General features: G+C 42.2%; 1 protein-coding gene across 1 annotated transcript; it reads left to right on the forward strand.

Moving 5' to 3' along the window:
- The first annotated feature begins 278 nt into the window (after nt 1–278).
- On the forward strand, nt 279–16,967 carry SERPINE3 (serpin family E member 3). The gene is made up of 8 exons (XM_032212998.1): nt 279–537; nt 2,950–3,183; nt 4,603–4,794; nt 7,419–7,617; nt 8,561–8,661; nt 11,195–11,281; nt 14,266–14,349; nt 16,924–16,967. The coding sequence occupies exons 1-8, from the start codon at nt 279–281 to the stop codon at nt 16,965–16,967; spliced, it is 1,200 nt and encodes a 399-aa protein (XP_032068889.1).
- Nucleotides 16,968–17,522: the final 555 nt, after the last annotated feature.

Consider the following 17,522-nt stretch of genomic DNA (forward strand, 5'->3'; position numbering starts at 1 on the left):
AAACTGGTTGTTGGAAGAAATCATTAGGGCAGAGAACCGGTTGTTGAATTATTTGAATCCCACCACTGGGTGAGAGTGTCCACCTGGTCTGCAACATATTTCTCATACAGGTAGTTCCCCAACAGGGACATGATGAATTTAAAACAACATAATAGAATGTAGTCCAGTATTCTAAACATTAAATTAGAATATAGTCCAGTTGTCATTATCTCTGAAATGGGCTATTCCTCTTGCTTGTTGCAGGAAAGGCTACCTTTGTAGTCCAGTCTTCTGCCTTCATGCTGCCTCTTTCCATCACCTCCTTTCTTCTGTTATTTTGTGTTCTGAATATTGGAAGCTGTGAGAGCTATAATGATCTGAAAAAGCTGGAAACAGAGTTTGCCCTCACTCTTTACCAAAAGCTAGCAGAACGTAATAACAGAACGAATCTTGTCATCTCACCAGCCAGCATTTCTTTTTCTTTGGGACTTCTGCAATTTGGAGCTCGTGAAAAAACCTTTGAACAACTGGAACATGCTTTGGGATACAGCTTTCGTGGTAAGGAATCTTCTGAAACATTCATATTTAAGGAACACTGCATGTTATTATAGTGTCCATCCGAGAATTGTCATTTTTCTCCACTGTCAAAATCATATTAAAGCAAAACCGAGTACCCTTTGAACCTATGACTATGTTAGTTTTATGGCTTTATCTTTTTTGTAACATCTTGTCTGTTCAAAATCAGCAAGTACCAAAGTGTCACTTTTTAAATATTCTGCTTTTCACATGCTAACGATTTTTTTTCATTCTTCTGTAATCATGAAAAAGATTTTTTTCCCTGTAGAAACGTGCCCTTTAAAGTTTTGATGGGAATCTTACCCAAGAACTTCCAACAACTGGAGAGGATTGTTGTTGTTTTTTTAAAAAAATAATTTTTATTGAACTTATTTAAACATTAAAAAAACAAAAAACAAATTTCCACTCATTATAGCGAGTCCATATCAGTATCATTAATATCATTCATATTTACATAAGCTCTATTTTGGATTGTTTAAATCTAGTAGACTGCAGAGAGTCACTGGTCTCTTGGGCCCAGAACACTAGCTAGCTGGACATGGAATTATCACATAGGATCACACACAAAAAAAGAGACTTGGCATTTGCATCAATGTACTTTTAAATGCAATTGCTTTACAACTAAGGAAGTTGGGAAATACATAGAATGTCAGGGTAGTTTTAAAGATACATCTCCTTTTGGGTTCACTGACAAAAGGGCGAACGACAAAACGGCGCCCAACTAAACCGTGTCGCTGATGTCATCAACAGGGCGACAACAGCGTGGAAAGAAGCACGCTGTAAACCCTAAACCTAAACTTAACCCCTAATCCTAAACCTAATCCTAACCCTAACCCTTAACCTAACCCTAACCCTAAACCTAACCCTTAACCTAACCCTAAACCTAACCCTAACCAGGGGTGGGTTTCTCGCCCCGTTCCAACTGGATCGGTTGGAACGAGGCCGGCGGCGTCCTTGCGCATGCACGCGGCGTCCTCGTGCACGCACGCGGCGCGCGCATGCGTACTAGCGTCTGCGCAATGCTCCAGCTGCTCCTGGAGGATCGCGCAGGCGCTGTATGCGTTCTGCGCATGCGTGGAAAGCGCAGAATTCGGAAAAACCGGGTAAGGAGCGGGCGCGGGTGTGCGGGCGCGCACGGGCACGGGGGGGGGGCTTCGCCGTTCCTGGAAGTTACTTACTTCCGGGTTCGGCGACCAACCGGATCGCAGGGACCGGTGCGAACCGGTCGAAACCCACCCCTGACCCTAACCCTTAACCTAACCCTAACCCTTAACCTAACCCTTAACCTAATCCTAAAACTAACCCTTACCTTAAGTTAAATCGGCTTTCTTTCTCCGCGCTATTTAAAGCGCCCTTCTTTCTCTGCGCTGGCTGTTGTCGCCGCATTGATGATGTCAGCGACACGGTTTAGTTGGGTGCGGTTTTGTCGTTCGCCCTTTTGTCGGGTCACGCTCCTTTTGAAATGCAGACAGGACAAATGTTTGCTTTAATCCACAAAAAAACCGAGATCTTAACTGTTGTTCTAATGGTTTAACTCAATCTATTGTTAAAGGGGAAAGAAATGACAAGGTTGATGGTTAATTAGCAGTTTTGAGAGTGCTTCCAAAAGCTTATGATTTCCGATATGAATTTAGTTACAAAGTCAATTCAATGTGACTTACAATAAATGCTAGTTTTCTCATAGCAGATACAAGCATTCCCCACTTAACAATTTCTCCTCAAAGCAAATATAGAAAATAACAAGAAAAGCTGCATCTCCTTATTCTTTACAACTTCTTAGTCATAGAAGCTTCAAAGACCGAGACAAATGTTCAGAGATGGAGTGGTTGACAACTGATCAATCAAGGTGTGTCCAAGTGCAAAGGGGATGAAGAATAGTAGGGGGATAGATTCAATTCTCTCTTCTTCGTCTTCACTTAGGCTCCCCACCTCTTCCCCACTTGTTCTGGGGCAAATTTTGGGAGCACATTTTAGAGAGAGCAACCCAAGGGAAATTGTTGAAGGAGCAGATATCCAATGTAGTCATTGTTAATGAACTGGGGGCAGAAGACAAGACCAGCAGTATTTTTTGGCTCTCTAACAGAGTCATCTAAATTCTAGCAAAATAGAACTTGGCTAGAGTTGTGCAGCGAATGTTTCTAGCATCTATTCTTGGTTCCAGTTCAATGCCTTCATTGGTAGGATTGCTACAATCCTAGGATTGGAGCAAAAAAGCAAGGATGTCAGAAGCTACAGGGAGAAGAGGAAAACTGTATAAGCTGCTATTATCCCCTCCTACAGTATGACCTTCCAAAGATCATGGAGAGGGCAATTCACATTTGAGTGGTGTGACTTTGTATCGTTATGATTTCTCCCCCTTGACTATCATCATATGAGGACATTTCTTGTTCTTAGATGAGAACATCCAGAACTTCTTGCACACAGCCTACAAAGGAGGAATTAATTCCAACCAAAGTACTATAGTGCAATTGGCATGTACTCTCTTTGTTCAAGCTGGGATGCAGCTTTCACCTCAATTCATTCAGCAGGCTGCATGGTGGGGAAATAACACAGTGCAGCAAACCAACTTCAGCGATCCTAACAGGACCGAAGCACAAATTAGGGAATGGATTACCCAGAATACAGGAGGTAAGCATTTGAGAACCCCGTTGTTCTTTTTTTGCCCCTTTGCAATGCCCATAGTTTGCACCAGCTTTTTTGAGACCCTCAAGCACAGTGTAGCAAATGTGTAGGCAAGCAGCATTTGAGTTTGCTCGCCCACTTTCTCCCATGGCCTCTTTGGGCTGCAACCTGCTGAGGTTAGCAAAGACTGGCACGATTACGAACCTTAGGACAGAAAGGTGTTGAAATATTTTATTGGTATGCCCTGGCTGTCTCCAGCTGAACCAAGAAACTGAAAATTTGAGAGCCATAAATCTTGCAAGCAAAGATGTAATCTTCTGCCTGGGTTCATATAATTCTGCTGGTAACCAAAGTTCATAGGCAAGGCAGTGTTTGACATCCAAATGAGGTTTCGATGCAAACAGTACAGCTTAAAGTACATGGCACAGAAGGTAGATTATCATAGAGTTGTTTCAGCCTCACCCAGGCATACAAGAATACAAATGTGTAGGAGTCCTTCGGGAGTGGGTGGCATACAAGACCAATAAACTCAAATGACACTGATTAGCCCTAATTTCCAGTATAGTTCTGCATTTATATTCGAAGAACAACAAGAAAATTGTCCCTTATTTGTTGTACATTTCCCCAGGGCCAATATCACTTATGTCCTGGACCTGATGAGACAGATTGCTTCCAAAAACTAAATCAGTGATGGAGTATATACACAGCGCTCCAAATTTGGCCCCTGCTATTTTCAGCTAAAACACCTGGAGAAAATTATGAGATGGAGCATCCTATATACACCTAATTGTTTGCCTAACCTTCTGTTTGGAGAATTGAATATAGAAGAATCAGGGGTTTGACAGAAACTTTCCAGAAACATCAAGATAAAGATTAGGTTCTTTTTCTGCTATCTGACATGTTCGTGGCTTTGCTTGGTTCAGCTAGATCCGTGGTCGGCAACCTTAAACACTCGAAGAGCCACAAGGGTCCTAACAGGAAGCCCCCCATTCAATTCTGGGGATGACCGGTTCCCCCATCATAGAGTCTTCTCCTAGCACGGTTTCCTTTATCCTCTACCTGTCCTCACTGAAAGCCCTTGTGGCTTTCAATTGTGGAGCCGACCAGTGACAGGGAGCTGCAGCAGAGGGATGAAAGAGCCACATGCGGCTCCAGAGCCGCAGGTTGCTGACCCCTGGGCTTGATTTTCCAAAGGCAGTTTGCACTTACAGTACCAGCAGTCTAGTGCATCTGAATAGTAAGGGTCCCCCCCCCCCGATTGCAATTAAGAGGCCATTAATTTGTCATTAAATTCTTCTTTGTTAAGTCCTAAAAGCACACACAGTTGTTATTGTTTCCAAGTTAACATTTCAAACAGAAAATAGTAAATGTGCTACATTCATCTCTGTTAGTAGAGTTCACTCTTTTGTTCTCTTCCCATTACAGAAGCAAACTGCCTGTCCTTGGACATGACTGAGTCTCCCCTTAACCAGATAGCGGTGGTAAGCACCATGAACTTCAGAAGCACGTGGCAAAGGAAATTCACTTTCACACACACTCAAGCTTTGTCCTTTACCAGTCCAGATGGCATCACCTTGAAAGTCCCTACCATGTATCTCAGAGCGGAAGTCAATTATGGTAAGAATAACAGGAATGGGCTTTTTCTATACAGACAAGTTTCCCTCGTGACAGAGAGAAAGATTCTAGAAGAAAAAGAGAAGCAACATAGTATTAAGGACCCAGGAAGAATCAGGTTCAAGTCCACCAGCAGCCAAAGAAGCTCACTGGGTAATTTTGAGACACACTCTCTCTCTCTCAGTCCAACCAACCTCACAGGGTTGTTGTTGCAGGGAATAATGGGAGAGGGAGGATTGTGTTCACTGCCTCAAACTCCTGAAAGAATGCAAGTTATAAATCAAACAAACATAAAGACAAGTAAACAAGAAGCTTCAGAGAATATGCAGTAAAAGAAATCACACCAATGTCTGAATTCTCTGCACTTGTGGAGGGGCGCATAGCAACTATCACGTGTCAAATGCAGCTAGTCAAACAGTCCTAAACTGTTAAAATGTCATGTAAGAAAAAGTGGAGAGTAACACAGTGTTTTCCCTTTTCAGAGAAGTATACAGCCCACAGCCTTCTTGTCATCCCTTTTTTGTGTCGCTTCCAGTTTTCTCTTGCCAGTTGCCATTTAATGTATTTTTAGTTAAAAGCTAAATAATTGCTTCCCACATTCTGCTCATCCAGGCACTCAGGTTGACTAATGACATTTTAAATCACAATGCAAACATACTAAATAAGTGATAAATCCAGTTAACTATTAAAATCTTGGTGAAACAGATATATTTTTACAGATGACCTAAAACCAATGCTTCTCAACTACTACAACGTTTAGATGAGTGGATTTCAGCATGTTGACTGGGGAACTCTGGAAGATGGAAGTCCACACACACAGCTTAAAGTTTCTGAGTTTGAGAAAAACTAATATAAATACTGATACAATGAGCACCCAATATAGTTTCCAAGAGGGTATGTTCCACAGACTTGCAGGAGAACAATGCACGAGAACAAATAGTTTATGGCGGAAATTATAAGTTCGATATATGTTCTGATTTTCATCCTGGCCCTAAACTTTCTGTACTAGTGGAAACATACCCCAAATCCTGCTTAGCTCACACTTGGTTTTGAATGGTGGTCTTACTTAATACATTCATACTATATATGCAACATTTATGACTGGTACTACTTAAACGTAAATTAGTGTAATATAAGAAATTGTGCTGCAAAGTAGAAAGTTGTTGATTCCAGCTTCATTTCTACTATGAATTCAGTTGGCCACCTTTGATACATCCCTCTCTTTCAGTTCAGTTTCCATATTTGCAATAGGGAAATATTTCTACTAAACGTATAGGACTCTAATGGGGATTTTTGCCCATATTTTGCTACATTTCACTGCTAGTATAAAATGTGCCATCTGATTAAATGCAGTTGATGCTTTTTAAGAATATCACCCAGTTCATTTCTGTTTGGCATATGTCCAGATGTACAAAATGTGAAATAATTTTTCAGATTATTTCTAAATACTACCTGTCAGCCCCCAGGCTGCCATTCAGGGGGAACCTGTCCATCACCATGCCCGCTCGGCCATACTTACACGCCACTAACGCTGCCACATTGATGTTGCCTCTCTGATGTTGATTGAGCCTATAGCTGCATGTGGCTCTTCTACTCGGGTGCAACCGCCTATTCTGATGTAACTCTTTTGCTGGGATGCGGCTAACCAGGAAAGATGACACTGAGTGGGGGTGTGGCTGAGGGTGTGGGTCATGGTGATTGGTGACGGTGGGTGGGTGTCATCTGGGTGGAGTTGTGGGTGGAGCTGGGTGGGGTAATGGTATATATATATATATGGTATGGTATATTGCACAAATGCAACACACACACACACACACACACACACACACACACACATATATGTTGCATTTGCGCTGATAAATAAATAAAGGGAGACTAGTATAGATCTATTTCAAGCTATTTAGCTCTCATCAGCTAGCCATACCCTTACTGGGAATCGAACCTGGGCTATATTACATATCAGGCAGTTATATTAGCCACTAAGCCACAGGCTCTCTTCCTTTATCAGCTAGGCCAGGGAAATAGGCATGTATTGTGTCACAACCCCTGGTATGCCCAAATATGGGAGGAAGCATACTGCTTCCTTTCTCTGTCTATCGGCTCATCACAAGAGACCATCACGACAGAAAGCCATTATTTTTACTGCTGCCTTTGTATATATGGGGGGTGGTGTTAACTTGGTTAGAACTGACTTGGATTTGATTACCTTTGTATCATTGTCATTTAGTGCTGGTTATCACGTAGTTTCTTAGATAGAGATAAAAGTTTTTCACCAAACAAACTGAATCTCTGTTTGCATGCAACGTGAATGCCGGAACGTGACACTACCAACATATGAAGCATTATTTTAAAATCCAATAAATATGCAAATAATGGTCTGTGACAAGAAATATTTTTTGGGGGGGAGGCTTTCAGTCTGTTTAGTTACCTTGATGTAATTGTTAATTTAAAAATCTGAATAAAAATGGCTTTTGAGAATGTTCAGAACTAAACTCGTATAGCTCATAAACCCTTGTTGAATAGTGTTCTGCAGCTGAAATATCCCTCCTCAGAAGGACTTTCTGAAATTACTGAAAATCTTGGTACGTTTGTTAATAGTACACCACTGGTTTTTTTTTGACCTGCAGGTGAATTCCTAGTGGGCTCCCTGGATCAGATCAGTGTGGTTGAAATACCTTATCTGGAGGAGAAGGTTAGCATGTTTGTGGTGCTTCCATCCAATAGGAGAACCTCTCTAGCCAGAATTGAGACTTACCTCTCGGCTCAAACCTTCTCTCTGTGGTCCAGCACCTTGAGAAGAACAGCAATGGATATCTTTCTCCCTAGGTAAACAATCAATGCACATCCAGTTGCTTCAACATTTGGATCTCCGCTCGTGTTTGCTGTGTGTATTACAGGCAGGGGTGGGATTGAAAATTTTTAGCAGTTCCCTGCCCGGTTGCTGGGTGAGTGTGGCCATGGGGCGTGGCCTAGTCAGCTTCCTGTACCATAACAACTGGGCGTGGGCTTTTTTACCCTCCATAGGCTGTGGAGGTGTTCCTGGAGCCTCCAGGAGGGTGAAAACGGTCTCCCGCGATCTCCAGAGGTGTTCTGGGGGTCCTCCAGAGGCTGGAAACAGGCCTGTTTTTGGATTTCCAGTAGGGCCATTTTTCGCTCTCCCAGAGCCTCCACGAGTGCCCTGCACTTACCTGGCATGATGAATGGGCCGTATGGAGACTCCTTGGAGGGATGGGGCAGCGTGGGTGTGGTCAACCATTTCTTGTAACTACCAGTTCAGAGAACCAGATTAAAATTAACATCTGGTTTGCCTGAACCGGTCCAAACCGGCTGAACCCCGCCCCTGGTAACAGGCACAAACATGACTTTAGACAAAATGCCATGGCTATGGATATGAAATATGGTTGGAAAGAGGAGAGGACACAGCCATATCATCTGGATCTGTGCTGCCTAAAACCTTAAGTGTAGAAATCCAGGGATAAGAAATGAGTACAAAAGCAAAGGCATGCTTTAAGCCCTAGAAACAGAATGAGAATGCACAACCTGTTCTTGTAAATATGCAAAATTCAGCATGGACCACGTGCTTTTGAAACGTTGCTCCATCGCAATCTCCATCATATCTCATTCTTAGACATGCTAAGTAGATCTAAGTAGGTTTGCTGGAAGGTGATTTTCACTAAGCCCTGGAGAGGCCATATGTCACCTAGTCCATAGAGGAATTGCACTGAAAATGACATAATATATTTATAGTGTTCATCTATCACCTTTCCAGGTTCAAAATTCAAAACCACTTGGATTTAAAGAGGATTTTGCCTACATTAGGAATTACAGACATGTTTGAGCAAACAGAAGCCAATTTTAAGGGTATTTCAGGTAAGCTGGCCTATACAACTTTTTCAGGTCAAATGCCATATGCAACTTTGAAGGCTTAGGAGCCACAGTGTAAAAAATAGGCAGGATCACAATAAAGAAAGGAAAAAGGATATAATTTTAATGAAAGATAAAATAAAATAATACAATAATCTCTTTTACACTTAAAGTTTTCCCTCTTCTGTTGAAAATTACAATTCATTGGAAACTTTTGGAAGATCTTAGGAGTTATATGCACAATGTTAAACTAAGGACTCAAATTATAGATTCTGCTCTGTGGCAATGATTCAGTGGTGGGTTGCAGGCGGTAGACCCCGGTACGGGTGTACTGGAACCTGCCCGGAGCACCGGATACCGTTCCGGTATGGTGCTCCGGAGAGCCCACTCACCCTTCTGAGCGCCTTACTGGTCTTTTAAGTCTTCAGCGCTTCCACGCACAGCACATACAGCGCCTGCGCAATGGTCTGCTGAGCAGCTGGAGTGTTGCTGAGGCTTGTGGAAGTGGTAAGACGCACGCGCACGCTGCGTGCATCCATGTGGACGATGCTCAGCCCGTTCCAACCGTACCGGTTGGAATGGGATCCGGAACCCACCACTGCAATGATTCATCACAAAATATCTTCTAATAGGAGTTTTGGGTCTATAAAACCATTTTTCTAATCATGGGTGGATTGGATTATTTCTGGAGCAAGAATGTACCTTGTACTCTGTCTATTTCACACAATGCTTAATTCGGGACTCTGTCACCTAAAATGTTTTGCCATGAAGTTTACAAATCACTTCATTTATCATGGCTGACTTATTTATTTATTTATTAAATCGATTTATAGGCCGCCCAATCCCGGAGGACTCCTTATCCTAGAAGTGCATTCAAAAGTACATTTTTTGTGTGTCTTTACTTGTATACAACCCTATAATCTGTTTTTATCAGGGTGCAGTTGGGGTGACTGAATGGAATGCATTTACAGGCTGGATGCCCTTCCTGATGCCTACACAGAGTTCACAGCATATACGTTCTCTTTGTGCCCCAATAGAGAAACATTTGTCACTGCCTAGGTTTGAACTCTCAGTCTCCTAAGTGTGAGGCAAGTGTCTTCACCTCTAGGCCACCACGCAGTTCATTCAAAAGCCACAATATTGGTGTAAAAATGAAAAACCTTCCATTGAAAAGCCCTATGTAGATCTTTAATATCAGGAGAAAGAATAAGTAAAATTGATAAAGTTATTTTGGATAAGAATTGGTGTTTTTTTTTTGGTAAGCATAAAGTAAGGGTAAGGATGGTCTTTTTAGTAAGGACAGTTTTATATTGGAGGACTTCTTCAGTCATATTTGATGTTGGAAGAGTTAGGAGTGACTCAGTTCTCCTTGCAATTCATGTATTCATTAATGGATGGGCTCCACTTCACTGAGGATACTTACTAAATTTATAGATGGCATTAACGTTATAATTTCTTTCCAGAAATTAAATTATCCAGAAACACTCTCTTTTCCACAGGCTTTTATTTCATTTTGTCAAACTATCAAACAATACCCACCTGCCTTTGTACATTTTGACTGAGTGCTCTGATAGTTGTCTTCTTTAAAAAAAATTTTTTAATAAATTTTATTTTATTTGTACAAACTTCACATCTTTGCAACGCATTACATTTTTTACCTATTTGTTGTGTCTGTTTTATCTATACCAATAAATCTTTTTTTAACTATGACTTCATATATTTGTGCATTTACATTATTTCATACATTTTTTTCATTCTATATATAATATTCTATATTTTCTATGTATAGCAGTTTTTACTACATTTATGTCATTTTGTAAAGTATATAATGTATTAAATCTTTTTAAACTATGACTTTATATATTTGTGCATTTACATTATTTCCTACATTTTTTTTCATTCTACATGTAATATTCTATATATTCTATGTGTGTGACCCGACAAATGCGTGCCCGACAACAGCACGGTGACAAAACCGCGGCAATAAAACCGCGACATCAACAGCACGCCCACAAAGGCGCGCCGACAAAAGAGCGGTGACAGAAGCGCGATTACGGTTAAGGTAAGGGTTAGGGTAAGGGTTAGGTTCAGGGTTAAGTTTAGGTTTAGGGTTACCTTTAGGGTTACCTTTAGGGTTAGGTTTAGAGCGCGCTTCTGTTGGCGCGCTGTTGTCGGCGCGCTTCTGCGCTCATTCATTGGTGTGATTTTGAACTCGTGGTTTTTTCCTGCGGTTTCGTCGGCGCGCTTTTGTCCAGCGCGCATTTGTTGGTGAACCTTCTATGTGTAACAGTTTTTACTACATTTATGTCATTTTGTGTAATATTTATTTGCTATAGTCTATCTCATATTTCAGTCTTTTAATCCTTTTCTGGTTTTCTCTATTGTTTTGTTGATCTTTCTTTTTTGCTTTCCTGCTTTCCCCCTCCTGATAAGTTGTCTTCTAGTACCTCTGTGACAGAAATCTTTCCTGAGCAGTTTCTTCTTTTAAAAAGTTGTTTTGGCTTTGCGCTGGCAAATAATAACTGATTTTGTTTGTTAGAACAAGGAGGTCTTTATATCTCGGAGGTTGTCCACAAAGCAAAGATTGAAGTGACAGAAGATGGCACAAAAGCCTCGGGCATTACAGGTAAACCAGGGAGAATTACCGTATATACTCGAGTATAGGCCGACCCAAATATAAGCCGAGGCACCTAATTTTACCACAAAAAACTGGAAAAGTTATTGACTCGAGTATAAGCCTAGGGTGGGAAATGCAGCAGCTACCGGTAAATTTCAAAAATAAAAATAGATACCAATAATGTTTTTGAATATTTATTTCAAAGAAAAACAGTAAACTAGCGGTGTATTCAATGAAATACTTCACTCACCTCATGATGCTGATGTCCCGCTGTGATGATGATGTCCCGTGCAGCCGCGGGAGCGATGTCCCACCTCCTATGACACACGGCACAGTGATTCCTATCATTGGATCACTGTACCAGAGGAGGTGGGACATCGCTATGTGGCTGCTTGCCATAACAAGGAGGAGGTGGGACATCGTTGCAGAGCGGCAGGAGGGGGAGGAAGGGGAATCGTAAGACAGCCCTGCATTACATTAGAACGTGAGGAGGGGGGATGGGGTGGTGCGCGCTGCGCGGCAAACTGACACAGAGGGAGGGGAAACTCACAGGGGCACTGGGCCATTCACGAGTGTCACCCAGCGGCATGGCCCCGCCCCTTTTTCTCCTCCATTTCGGGCAAATTTTTCACTGACTCGAGTATAAGCCGAGGCGGCTTTTTTCAGCCCAAAAAGTGGGCTGAAAAACTAGGCTTATACTTGAGTATATACAGTAATGCATGAATCTGGAAAACAAGCAAATGGTTTATTAATGAAACAACACTTGTAATACAAATTATTATTTTATAATCCAACAAATAAAGCTCCTTGGGGGGGGTAATCCATTTGCCCACAGGAAGTTTTAAAACAGCTTAACCCCATGGCATGACAAAACCGCGCTCGACTAAGCCGCGCCCGATTAAACTGCGTCGCTGACGTCATCAACAGGGCGACAACAGCGAGCACGGAGAAAGAAGGGCGCTTTAAATAGCGCTTTGAAAGCAAGCCGATTCAACTTAAGGTAAGGGTTAGCTTTAGGGTTAGCTTTAGGGTTAGCTTTAGGGTTAGGTTAAGGGTTAGGGTTAGGGTTAGGTTTAGGGTTAGGTTAAGGGTTAGGGTTAGGGTTAGGGTTAGGGTTAGGTTAAGGGTTAGGATTAGGTTTAGGGTTAGGTTAAGGGTTAGGGTTAGGGTTAGGGTTAGGTTAAGGGTTAGGGTTAGGGTTAGGGTTAGGGTTAGGTTAAGGGTTAGGATTAGGTTTAGGGTTAGGTTAAGGGTTAGGTTTAGGGTTAGGTTTAGGGTTAGGTTAAGGGTTAGGTTTAGGGTTAGGTTTAGGGGGGTTAGGTTTAGGTATAGGGGTTAATTTTAGGTTTAGCGTTTACAGCGTGCTTCTGTCTCCGCACTGTTGTCGCGCTGTTGATAACGTCAGCTACGCGGTTTCGTCGAGCACGGTTTAGTCGAACGCAGTTTTGTGGTGGAATGTTATTATCAACCATGCACCTGTGACATTGGGAACAGATCTTGTTTTCCATGTCATATCATGACTTGCAATTTGCTGCTTGGCAGCAAAGAGGAAGCAAAATTTCATATCTAGAAAATTCAGCTGTGCTGCATCAAGGTTTATCATTGACAAGTTTGACACCTCTTAAAAAACCATATTTTTCATATTGACTTTCCCTAGATGTTAACATTTCTTCTTTTATCTGCTTAAATTTTATACTGCTGTTTGAATAATTGCTATGATGTACACCTCAGAATTTCTACAGCGAGAAACAATATGCACATAATTGTAACAATCCCAAGAATAACAAGAAAAAAGAATTCCCAGTCAGCAGGGTCAAACTTGCAGATTTCACAAAGTTGTACTCTGGAGGGAGGCGAGAGGGAGAAAACCATGCTAGAGGCGGCACCTAATAATTTCAAGTTGTTCAGAAATGGGCTGCAGTGAATCCCAATCACATAGATTGGCAGTTTACAGTAAGGCTTATTCTGTCCTCATTATATATACTACTAGCTGATAACCCAGCATTGCCCAGGCATTTATTTATAGGGCGGAAATGTCTAGACTCTAGACCAAACGTAATTACCCCATCAGAAGGATTTGGGAAAACAGAGTTTGTGGGAAGACAGATAAGACAAAATCGGTGGTGGTGGTGGAAATCCCTCAAACTAATCCAACAATGATTTAGCATATGCTGTAAGACGTGATGGATGGAATCGGAGACAAGGTGATGTAAGGCTGGCCTGGAAAGACAAAGAAGAATGTCTTGGATTGCAAAATTCTGTTACTGATCCAACTTCTTACTGTCATTAGGACTTAGCTATTCTAATTCCCTAGTACAGGGAGTCCTTGACTTACAATAGTTTAGTGACTGTTCATTGTTACAATGGCACTGAAAAAAGTGACTTATGACTGTTTTTCACACTTACGACTGTTGTAGCATCCCCATGGTCACATGATAAAAATTCAGATGCTTGGCAACTGGTTCATATTTATGATGGTTGCAGTGTCTTGGGATCGGTATTCAGCAGGTTCTGACCAGTTCTGGAGAACCAGTAATGGAAATTTTGAGTAGTTCGGAGAACCAGTAAATCCCACCTCTGACTGGCCCCGTCCCCATCTATTCTCTGTCTCCCCGAGTCCCAGCTGATGGGGAGGGAATGGGGATTTTTCAGTAACCTTCCCCTGGAATGGGGAGGGAGTGTAGATTTTACAGTATCCTTCCCCTGCCACGCCCACCATGCCACGCCCTCCAAGCCACACCCTCACAACCGGTAGTAAAAAAATTTGAATCCCACCACCGATGTGATCATCTTTTGCAACCTTGTGGCAAGAAAGGTCGTAAAATGGAGTAAAACTCACTTAACAAATATCTCACTTAGCAACATAAATTTTGGGCTCAATTGTGGTCGTGAGTTGAGGACTACCTGTATTTAGTTTTACTTTCTGTTGGATATTTGAAATTGAACAAATGTAAATAAATTCAGCGATATTCACCAATTGTTTTATATCGCAGCTATGGTGTTGTTAAAAAGATCCAGAGCGCCTGTCTTCAAAGCTGACAGACCTTTTAATTTCATTCTCAGGCAAGCCAGAACAGGTAAACATGGATTATTTTAGCCCTAAGAAAACATTATTATGATAGCAAAATATTGCTGATTTTTTTATATGTCAGTAGTTTAACATTTCATTAAGCAAAGTTCTCTATTTTTTAAATGTAATTGTTAAATGTATTTGCTCATCTTAAATATTTGGCTCTGGGCAACTAACAATTAAAAACAAAATAAAAACAGTCAGCAAAATTATAAATAAAATAGCAGCTGAGCATCAACACCAAGAGTCACCACCAATCAATACAACCATCAAATGGGTGCACCACAAGGACGTGCAGTCAGGGGAGGCAGGGGAGGCAGGGCCTCACCTCTGTCATCATGAAAAATAAAAACAAATTTAAAAGGAAAAAGGCAGAGGTAGCTGCTGCCAGAGACAGTAGATGACTCTGCTTAGTGCTTAACTGCAGGGGGAGGTGAGAAAACCATGTGCCTCCTTTAGACTATCGTTATGCTCACTTGAGCAGAGTTAAGCAAGGGTTAAAAGGTGAAAAATTCCTTATGCAAAGGAGGCATGTGGTTCTCTCGCCTCCTGTAGAGGGCGGTTTTTAGAGGCTTTTTAGAGGCTCTGGGATCAACTAGCTCAGTCTGACCTCAGAGCTCTTGCCTTTCTCCTTTCACATTTTTTTTCTTTTCTTTCACTGCACCAAAGTGTTGAAAGTACCACTACTAATTTGTTTGACTAAAGCCAAACAAATCAGAGTTTGTCTTTGTTATTATGATATCTGGCTCACTTATACGGCACATATTTTTCGGACATTTCTTCCTTCACATTGCATTTTTTCTCCCCCTCAGGGTATTTTTATGATCTCTTTTTTCTTTTAGTAATTGTGAATTCTGACTGTTCCATTCTAACACTTGTGTTTAAAATACCAGAACTTTCTTTGCAACATGACTCCCATTTACTCCATTGGCCACAAGCAGAGGGAAGCAATCTGCAAGAAAGAAATATACTGTTGATTTATACCACTCTTTGTAACTATGCAGTTGTTAAAACTTTCAACTTTGCACAGCTTAAGACTTACATTTAAGCAGGAATGTGTGGGGCGGAAAGAGATAATTGGCCTCACCCATCCTAGTCAATCCACCATGGGCGTCCCTCCCCTGCCACTCCTCCCCCTCTGTTCCTCCCCTACCACCTCACCCTATGTGATTCGCCATGAGACAAATTGCCATGGCTGATTCACCATGTGGGACAATTGGTTCCACCACAAAATCGCGGAGGACAAAATCGCGCTCGACGAAAGCGCGCATTTGACGTCATCACAGTGCGACGAAAACATCGCGGTGTGATCAAAAAACGTAAAAATAAAGCTAAAACCTTACCCTAACCCCCCCCAAACCTAACCCTAAACCTAACCCTAAACCTAACCCTTAACCTAACCCTAAATCTAACCCTAAACCTAACCGTTAAGGTAACGCTAAACCTAACGCTAACCCTTAACCTAACGCTAAACCTAACGCTAACGCTCTAAACCTAACCCTAACCCTTAACCTAACCCTAACCCTAACCCTAAACCTAACCCTTACCTTTATGTGAATCGGCTTGCTTTAATTTTAATTTTATTTCAATTTTTAATTTTTTTTGTCGCGCTGTGATGACCTCACATGCGCGGTTTCGTTGAGCGCGATTTTGTCCTCCACGCTTTTGACGGGTCACGGGGACAATTAGCCATGCATCCTGGCAGTCAATTCACGTGCGGAGGGTTGGGCCTCTGCCTTCCATGGACCTGGTGGGCAGAAATCGCGCTGTGTGGGGCAGGTAGTGCCGAGAGGGAGGGGATATGGCGGTTGCTGTGCAGGGCAACTGGTGGTCGCTCCTTCTCCCTGGCACTTGGCGCTCGCTCGCTCACTCTCTCTCTCTCTCTCTCTCTCTCTCTCTCCCTACCTACCTACCTACCTACCTCTCTCTCTCTCTCTCTCTCTCACTCTCTCTTTCTTTCTTCTTTCCCACCTGACTCGGTGGTTTCTTTCTATTAGCTATGTTATAAAAAATACTAATAGCATTCTCTTATTAAAGTTGTAAACATCTTATTTTTCAACATCCACTATTACTAACTTCCAACTGTGGTGAATGTGGCTCGCTAATTTCCTGTTTTTCAACCACGGCAACTTTTAAGATGCATGGACTTCAACTCCTGGAATTCTCCAGGCAGTTGCTAAGATTGAGAACCGCTGCCCTAATTGTTTACATAAAATCATTCTGTTTAATCAAAGCGCCTTTCTCAACTTGCTGTCTTCCCCAGATATTGGGGCTATATTACCTAACCAAGTCAGCCAGTTAGCGAAGATTATAAAAGAAAAGAATCCATTGACGTTCTTACTTTGCTATAAGCCAGGGGTCACCCAACCCCCAGTCCACAGCCCAGTACTGGTCTGCGACTCATTGGAAAACAGCAGTGAAGTTCTATTTGCACAAGTGGCGTGCATGTGTGCAAAACCATCTCCTCTCCTCTCCTGCTACCACTGTCGCTGCCAGTCCGCAGAGCCAGAATGGTTGGGGACCATTGCTGTAGGCAATATGTCTAAACTGAGGCTGAACTTAATCTTTTTTTTTTTTGCAGGTTCAATTCTGTTCATAGGAAGACTTACAAATCCTACACTCTAAACTTAAAATTAATCCATCTACTGGTCTACTTTTCCAAAGCCACTGAGGCAATGCTGTACATATCTAAGTAGCATGTTTGATCTTGGATTTTTTCTTTCTTTCAATGAACCTGTAATGCCTTGCATTGGGGTGGAGTCAGGGTGACTGAACAGAGGTCAAGCGTTTCCTGACTGGATGCCCTTCTTGACACCTACATGGAGTTCACAGCAGACAATGACTTGCGCAAACAGAGAGAAATATTTGCCACCACCTAGGATCCAACGCACAGCCTCCTAATTTTGAGGCGACAGCTCCACCTCTAAACAGGGATGGGTTGCTGACGGCATTACTGGCAGTTTGGGGCGCACGCGATTTTACATTACTGGTGGTTCAGTCCAAACTGGTAGGAACTCACCTCTGCCTCTTGGCCACCACGCCAGAGGTGGTATTCAGCAGGTTCTGACCAGTTCTGGAGAACCAGTAGTGGAAATTTTGAGTAGTTTGGAGAACCGGTAAATACTGACTGGCCCTGCCTCCATCTATTCTCTGCCTTCCGAGTCCCAGCTGATCAGGAGG

This window comes from Thamnophis elegans, chromosome 3, assembly GCF_009769535.1.
Source record: "Thamnophis elegans isolate rThaEle1 chromosome 3, rThaEle1.pri, whole genome shotgun sequence".
Classification (NCBI taxonomy): Eukaryota; Metazoa; Chordata; class Lepidosauria; order Squamata; family Colubridae; genus Thamnophis; species Thamnophis elegans.